This window comes from Lycium ferocissimum, chromosome 9 (genome assembly GCF_029784015.1).
Source record: "Lycium ferocissimum isolate CSIRO_LF1 chromosome 9, AGI_CSIRO_Lferr_CH_V1, whole genome shotgun sequence".
Taxonomy (NCBI): domain Eukaryota; kingdom Viridiplantae; phylum Streptophyta; class Magnoliopsida; order Solanales; family Solanaceae; genus Lycium; species Lycium ferocissimum.
Window position 1 is genome coordinate 26,557,891 of NC_081350.1, and position 9,045 is coordinate 26,566,935.

The 9,045-nt window shown below is 36.0% G+C and overlaps 1 protein-coding gene across 1 annotated transcript; it reads left to right on the forward strand.

Annotated features, from left to right (window-relative positions):
- The first annotated feature begins 2,192 nt into the window (after window positions 1–2,192).
- On the forward strand, window positions 2,193–6,308 carry LOC132030051 (urea-proton symporter DUR3). Its single transcript, XM_059419521.1, has 9 exons — window positions 2,193–2,609; window positions 3,131–3,238; window positions 3,344–3,439; window positions 3,512–3,594; window positions 3,693–3,913; window positions 3,995–4,257; window positions 4,337–4,575; window positions 4,811–5,460; window positions 5,552–6,308. Exons 1-9 carry the CDS (start codon window positions 2,427–2,429, stop codon window positions 5,851–5,853), a joined length of 2,145 nt encoding a protein of 714 aa, XP_059275504.1. The 5' UTR covers window positions 2,193–2,426; the 3' UTR covers window positions 5,854–6,308.
- Window positions 6,309–9,045: the final 2,737 nt, after the last annotated feature.

Here is a 9,045-nt window from a genome sequence, read left to right on the forward strand (position 1 = left end):
TTAAACTACAGTGTAAACTTCTCACTGAGTCAATACGACTCGTTCAAATACAGTGTAAACTTTTAAAACAATAAGGTCTTTTTGCCACACTATTTTAGCCACAATAGTTCAAATGGGTTAAATTCATATAATTATTTAGGTCAAATTTAATAATTTATCGTTACTTTAACGTCATTTCTATCTTTTCTTTTCAAAGTTTATCTTAATTTAAAAAATCGTACAACAAGTATACGGTTATGGTACGACCAAAGTATGGCCAAATTTGGTGTGACAATTTAGCAATATTTCTTTTGTCGCTCTTTGCTGCTTTTAAATGTCCTAAAACTATGTCGTGGGCTTCAAAAATGCGCGATAGATTGGCTAAGGTTACAAATTAAGGAGTTTAACATATATTCAAGTTTAACATTTTCTAAACGTTGTCAACTATTCACTATCTCCCAATTTATGTAACACATTTTCCTTTTTAATCCGTCAAAAAAAAAAAAAATGTCACATTTCTATAATTAAAAACAACTTAACTTTAAAGTTCCCCTTTTACCCTATAATGAAATGATTTATAGTCACACAAATGTTCAAGGTTTGTTTTAAACCAAAAATTTCAAATGTCTTTTTTATATTAAACTTTGTGTCAAGTCAAACGATGCCACATAAATTGAAGGAGAAAATGAATGTTATTTGTATTTCGAAATCGTGAAATTATAGTTGAAAACCCTTGTTGAAATTAAAAAAGAACTTCTACACGTACTAACATAAATCTCGTGTTAAGAGATAATTTGATCGATCAATGGGAGGTATTAAGCATCACTTAAATCAGGAATCTTGATTAATTTTCCTAATTCTTTGTTAAGGCAAAACTTAGCTTTTTAAAAAAAAAAATTGTTTTTGCTTGGTTAAGGCAATTGCGTTTTGCGAATATTCAAACATACTAATCTTTTTTTGTTTCATCAAAAAAATTTTGAACTCTTTATACCACTGAGCTAAGTTTCTCAGCTGTATTCAAACATACTAATCAACATCCCCAACAGAGCAAAGGTCTCCATCTGAGATATCCGTCTTATAATTTAGTACCATTTCAATCACAGCCAATTTAGCACATTTCAATACAGGAAAATGCTTGGGGGTTCTTGCCAGATTGTTATTTAAAATTTTCTTGTTTTTGCGTATCTTGCAAAAATAGACGTTCTTGTTTTATGGACAAGGTGAATGATATATGTGCCCTTGCAATAATTAGTTGTGACGATCCAATATGAGAGTAATCTAATTGTAATAGCAAGATTGTATGTAACATGAAGTCATATCTCTGTTTGTTATGACTTGTAAATTGTTTCTCCTTTTTTAACTTTAGAATCGACGATGCAACATGATTTATGAAGTTATACGGGATGTCATGACTTACATGCCAATTAGTTCTAAAATGTATTTTTACCTCTTTTTTTTTTTCTTTTTTTTTATGGTATTTCACTTATGGTACCTCATCAGAAAATAATTCTTTAATGAAAATCTACTTCAATCACGGCACATGATCAATGAATAATATTATAAATAAATCAATTTCACTCATGGTGCCTGAGAGAATAATTATTTAACTAAATATATTTCATTCGTGGTGCCTGGAAATAGTTTTTAAATACTATTTCACTTCAATAATGTTATGAACTATTTAAGGTTCTGAAACACATATTTGTTATCCTTGTTTGTAGAATTGAATCAAGACGATCCAACATGGTTTGTGAGTAATCCAATCGGACAGCTAGGTTGGATATAACAATAAGTCATATATGTATATCATTACTTGCATGCCATAATTTTGAAAAATATTTTTTCTTATAGGACATGATTTGTGAGTAATTCATATAGCATGAAGTACTTATGATACTGGTTTGTCACTTGTGTGCCATAGTTCATTACTGTTGATTCTGCTTGTTGGTGTTTCTTTACCATCTCCGTTGTTCAGATTAAGAGTATTTTAGTATAGAATTTGATAATGAAAGATGCCGTACTCTATACTCTATGTTACTCCTTTTTAAGTGTAGTTTTTATTTGGTGGAACTATTCAACCAAGAAATATCAAGCTACCCCAAGACAAAAGATTCCCAAAGCCATGAGAGTGACCCTTTGAATCTATTACTGCCAACTTGGAGATTCCTCTAATACTTCCAAACTTCCAATGAATTGAAAACTCCAAATTTTAGTTTGACTTGCAAAATTTTCCATAGACTTTGCAGTACATAACGTCACAAGAAAATGGCCTATGCAATTCCAAGTTGCTTACTTTGTTGTCTCAGCTCTAAAGTATTATTTTTTCTCAAATAGGTGCAAAATTTGTTGACAATCATTGCTTTTATAGTACACAGATTCTAACTTGTTTCTTATAACTGGTTTCTTTTGTTCAAATATATTAAGAGATCTATAATTAGTTCACTCATATGGCTTCCTCCCTTATAAACTGTCCACCTTTCCAATTTTCATCAAAATATTATTCTGGAGATGGGGATAGTTGTGTGAGGCAAAGCAGCTTTTTTGGAGGAAAACCTGTTCTTAATCAGAGTGTTGGCTACTCTGTCATTCTTGGTTTTGGAGCTCTTTTTGCAGTCTTCACTTCTTTCCTGGTATTCCACTTTTACCTTCTTTCTTTTTTTTTCTTATTTCACTGTGAGTGTATATAAGTTAACTATAAACTTTTTGTTTTTTGTTTTAATCATTTTCTACGTGAGGGGGGAGGGATGGGCTGAGGCTGGTAGAAGAGGCATTCTTCCTTTATAGAAACCTTTCCAAATCTAGATATGATAGTATTTGGTCTCTCTAGATTCTCGGGATTGTGTATTCTGCGATCATTTTAACTGGTAAAGAATATTATAAATGTTTGTGGCGCGATGGTACCACACAGATTGCAGGGAATTCCCTATCCAATGAGTCTGGCTAAGCTATTAGGCACCTTCAGTCTAGTCCTTCTTAGGCCTATCCAGAAGCTCTATTTATTATCCTGTTAATCACTACAACTTATCTGACATTCATACAATTAAAATGTTGTTTTTCTATTTTGTAATATCCCTAGTGGATTCTTTTGGCATATGGGATTTGAGTATCTTTCTTCTTTCGCGCGTGTACGTTCTTGTTGTACTGCTATAAGGTTTGGCTGGAAAAAAGATATGTTGGTTCGCGTCATACATCAGAATGGTTCAACACAGCTGGTAGAAATGTCAAAACAGGACTTATTGCAAGTGTAATTGTGTCTCAGGTACCATGTTTTATTGTTGTCAAATGCCGATCCAGAGAAGAATCTAAGTTCTTATGTTGTTCTAATAAGTTAAGATCAACTTAACTGCCACATTTTCTTTTGCAGTGGACTTGGGCAGCTACAATCTTGCAAAGTTCTAATGTAGCCTGGGAGTATGGAATTAGTGGCCCCTTTTGGTATGCAAGTGGAGCTACTATTCAGGTACGTCTAAATCATCCTTCGAAATTCTTTATCCAAAATCTTTGAGTGGTTTCTAAATTTTTTGTACAACAGGTTCTCCTTTTTGGTGTGATAGCAATAGAGATCAAACGGAAAGCTCCTTATGCTCATACGGTCTGTGAAATCGTAAAAGCAAGGTTTGTGGTGAACTATAATAAAGATGAAAATGATTCTGCTGTATCCATAAGGATTTTCTTAGGGTAGTCTTTTGACTATCATTTACTCTTATTTTCAGATGGGGAACTGCTGCTCATCTTGTTTTTCTGGGGTTTTGCTTCTTGACAAACATTACAGTAACGGCCATGTTGCTTCTTGGTGGTTCTGCGGTCGTTAATGCACTCACTGAAGTTAACATATATGCTGCTAGTTTTCTTATCCCTCTTGGTGTTATCATTTACACCTTAGCAGGAGGGTTAAAAGCTACTTTCTTGGCTAGCTATATACATTCCGTCATAGGTATCTACTTTATACTCTTTATATCAGCTTTACTCTTTTTCACGCGCTCATCTAAGAGAAATTTCTGGTTATTGATTTCAGTACACGTGGTTTTAGTCATATTTGTGTACCTAGTGTACGTCACAAGCGATGAACTTGGCAGCCCAAGCATCGTTTACAGACGTTTATTGGAGGTAGCAAGCAAGTCAAGAAGTTGTCAAGAGCCAATCTCCCATGTTGGACAATCTTGTGGTCCTGTTACTGGGAATTTCAAGGGGTCTTATGTTACTATGATGAGTTCAGGAGGTCTCGTCTTTGGTATCATCAACATCGTTGGCAACTTTGGTACAGTTTTCGTTGACAATGTAAGTTTTTTTCCGTAGGATATACCAAGAAACTAGCTTATGCAATGTTCCTTTAATCATCCTTTTATTGAAATGGTAGGGGTATTGGGTAAGTGCAATTGCTGCAAGACCATCATCAACACATAAGGGCTATTTGTTGGGTGGCCTAGTTTGGTTTGCTGTGCCATTCTCTTTGGCAACATCACTAGGTCTCGGAGCACTAGCACTTGATCTACCAATAACAGCAAGTGAGGCAAGCCACGGACTCGTTCCTGCGGCTACAGCTATTGCTTTGATGGGAAAAGGGGGATCAATTCTTCTTCTCACAATGCTCTTTATGTAAGTGCCTAATCAAGAATTACCTATGAAATACAGTCAGACAACTCTATAACAAACATTTCATGACAATGGCCAAGTTTGATTTTTGAACTGATTGTCAAGTCATGATATATTATATGTTCTCAATAGTATTTCGCTATAACAACAAAAAAATATCCAAACAAATGACGTTATAAAGAGTTTTAACTGTATTTTCACTTACCTTTCATTTTATGACTTCTTGTCTATTGATTAGGGCTGTCACATCAGCCGGTTCGTCTGAGCTAATCGCGGTCTCTTCATTATGTACTTATGACATCTATCGTACGTACATCAATCCGGATGCAAGTGGAAGACAAATTCTAAAAGTTTCAAGAGGAGTTGTCTTAGGCTTTGGCTGTTTCATGGGCATTTTAGCAGTAATTTTGAACAAGGCTGGTGTTTCTCTAGGTTGGATGTATTTAGCAATGGGAGTTTTCATAGGATCAGCTGTTCTCCCAATAGCTTTCATGCTTTTGTGGCGAAAAGCAAACGGTTTAGGAGCAATCCTAGGGACAGTTATTGGCTGTTTGTTAGGGATAATCACTTGGTTATCAGTCACTAAGATCGAGTATGGAAAGATCAATCTTGATACAACTGGTAGAAATGCACCAATGCTTGCAGGAAACCTTGTTTCTATACTTACTGGTGGAGCAATTCATGCTATTTGCAGCATTTTAAGACCTCAGAATTATGAATGGGAGACTACAAAACAGATCACCGTAGTTGAAAAGGAAAAGACTGAATTGCCACCTGAAGAGTTCAAAGAGGAAAAACTCAACAGAGCCAAAGCATGGATAATCAAATGGGGCATCGGTTTCACATGCGTGATAGTATTTCTCTGGCCTATTCTTACACTTCCTGTCGGTAAGTCGAAAAAGTTTCAATCTTTCTGCAACTTCAGTGTACACAGTACGAGTGCTCGATGATTAACTAAGTTGCAAACTTGATAATGCAGGGCAATTTAGCAAGGGATACTTCACATTCTGGGCTGTAATATCTATTGCCTGGGGTACAATAGGATCAGCAGTGATTATTGCTTTGCCATTGATGGAAAGCTGGAGAACAATCAAAAGTGTGCTTAATGGCATGTTTACAAATGACAGAGTCGTGGAAAAATTAGAAGACTTAAACTCCAAGCTGAATGCCTTTATTATAGCAATGCCTGAAGTAGAGAGGGTGTATTTACTTGAGAAAGAAAGGAGCAAGAAAAAGGAATCATCAGAATATGATCAGATTGCTGCTTCACCAATTCATTGAGATTCCACAGAAAATATGTGGATCAGTTTGTATTTGAACTCTAAAAGATCACAGAGACCTGCTTCGTTCCATAGCAAATTATAAAGGCATATACATATCGGAGGCAAATCCAGAACTTCAACTTTGATGGATTTCAATCTTTAAGCTTTTAGCACCGAACTCACTGTATATATTCCGCGTAAAATACCAAGTTTGGTTGAACCCTTAGCACTAAGGCGACTACATCTGTCACTGATACATACTGTCTGTCACTTTCCGCAGAATAATGCACTACATTGATTGCATAGAAGTACTATGATTTTCCTTCATGCCCAACAATAGTGAGCTATTTGGTAAGGTGTGTAAGAATAGCACTGAATAGGGTGTATTAGTAACGATGAGATTAGTTATGCTGGCAGTATTCTTTATCACTGTTTGATTTGTTGTATTAAATGAATGTGGTGTATTCGGAGAACAATACTTGTATTGTTAATGGTTTACAACATATAATAATTGTACTTAATAGGTTGTATAATTAATGAAGGAAAGCGTTGGAGCAACGGTAAAGTTGTCTCTGTGCGACCTATAGGTCACGGGTTCGAGCCATGGAAGCCAGCCACTAATGCTTGCATAAGGTTAGGTTGTCTACATCACACCCTTTGGGATGCGACCCTTCTCCCGATTGTGCACCAGACTGCCCTTTTTTTAGGTTGTGTATTTTAATTTAATTATACATAGGTTGAACATACTACCAAACAAGAGATTAAATAATATATATCAAAGCTAATACCATTATTATTTTCGCTAATACCTCCTACCAAACGACCCTTAGTGCACTGCACGAGGCCACCCTTTAAAGATAACATAGTGAAATAGTTAGAATTATCACCTTCATTCCCAAGCACTTTTCATGATAGTAAGTAGAGCTGCATTTGTCACAACACATTAGGTCCCCTCCATCAGCACAAATCATGCAAGGATCATCGCACGAGTCACTAGCATCATAAGTTAAATCGACAAATGTTCTTCTGGCAGATAAGCTTGAATCATGGAAGACAAGAGAGAAGAACATGTTCCAGCAATGAAAATTTTCTTATAAGCTTTACTAGATGATCCTCCAGCCTGACTATAGAATTCTGCTCTGTGAAAACATTATATCAGCAGGAACATAGTATGCCTTCCTCTTTTATTTTCCCCTGTTTGTTTCTTGTCTCCCCTCCTTCCATAGCAAAAACTTCTGCATTTTCTTGAATTAAATCATCATCTATAAGCCATGAAAGTATTGTTGTTTTCCTGCCTCTGGCCATTTTCTTTCGTTTTTCTACCTTTTTCTGCTCTTTTGCCTCCTACCCATGTAAATTTTTTCTTACTTAAAACAGCAGCAATTTTTCTTATTTTGGTTTGTTCTAACCAAAAGTCGCCAAGATACCAGGAAGATTTAACTAAAGGTGACTTTTTAGTTGTGAAATTAGTATAGGTGCCTTATGGGGACCACATCAATTAAAACTCAATTAAATTTGAGATTAAGAAGATTGGGTCCAAAATATATTTTTTCAAATTTCTTAATCTTTTATAAAATATAAAATGATCCCAACTTAATCCAAAAAATCCACCAGCCCCCCTTCTCCTCCTCCTACTCCTCCCCTCACCACCCCTCCCCCCAAAATTTTTTTTTTTTTTAAAGAAAAGTTTGGATATTTTTTATTTGCTTTTTCACCAGCACCCCCTCCTCCTCCTCCCGCCCCTCCCCCCAATTTTTTTTTTTTTTAAAAAAGTTTTAATTTTTTTTTATTTGCTTTTTCACCAGCCACCCCCTCCTCCTCTTCCTCCCACCCCTCCCCCCAATTTTTTTTTCTTTAAAAAGGTTTTGATTTTCTTTATTTATTTTTTTACCCCCACCCCCTCCTCCCAACCCTCCCCCACCCCCTCCCCTAAAAAAAAGTTTTTGATTTTTTTTTTTAACTACTCCCTACTCCTCTTCCTCCCACCCCCACCCCGCCCAAAAAAAAAAATTTAAAAAGTTTTGATATTTTTTATTTGCTTTTTCATCAACCCCCCCCCCCCCCCCCCCTAATTTTTTTTTTTAAAAAAAAGTTTTAATTTTTTTTTATTTGCTTTTTTTCACCAGCCACCCCCTCTCCTCCTCCCCCCCCCCCCCAAATTTTTTTTAAAATATTGATTTTCTTTATTTTGTTTTTTCACTCCCCCCCTCTCCCAACCCACCCCAAATTTTTTTTTTTACCGGTCCCACTCCTCCTCCTCCCATCCCTCCCCCCTCCCCACCCCCCACCCCTCCATAAAAAAAATTTTTTTAGATTATTGCATATAGGCAAATTGTTTTTAAATATAGAAAGAGGTTATATTTTTTGACACAAACTAATAGAAAAATAGGTTAACATAAATTGAAACAGAAGGAGTAGTATCTTTTCATTCCATTGTAAGCGTCTTTGAAGAAATGAAATAGTATTAGCGCTAGTTTAGCTCTTACCCTCTGTTTGGATGGTTGTTTCCCATGGTTTATTAATGTACAATATGATATGGTACAGTATGGTGTTGTACTGTATTAATGAACACCATGTTTGGATAGACTGCATCGTTTGTTGTGGTTTAATAACATTTGTATTGTTTGGTTTGACTGTATGATACTGTCTAATAACTTGTAAGTTTACTAAAATACCCTTAACTCTTAATTAGAAATTAGTTTATATCTGTGACAACAACCCGGTGAAATCCCACAACGTGAGGTCGGGGAGGGTAGAGTGTACGCGGACGACTCTACCAAGGTAGGACGGCTATTTCCGAAAGACCTCCGCTCGATAGAAAGCATAAAAGCATAAAAAGAGGTCGGATAAGGCGAAGAGATTCGAAAGCGATATGAAAATGCAAATAACTAAAAAGCGACTAAGCCATGATGAAGCGGCTTTGTAAAGGAGCGATAGCTATCACGGATAAAATAAGATAATCAAAGTACGGGATAACAAATAGTAAAGCAGAAATAAAAGCACGAAAGAACTTATATCGCGATAATGTGACTACTAATATGAAAGGATAAACGTTACTATCTGCAGCCTTCTACCCTAATCTCGAGTCTACATACCCCTATCTAAGGCCATATCCTCGTAGTTCGAACCGCGCTATATCCCGTCAATCACCTCTCCCTAATATTCTCCGCCTACCCTACCTCTTACGAAACCATCCATGGCAACCTCTCAC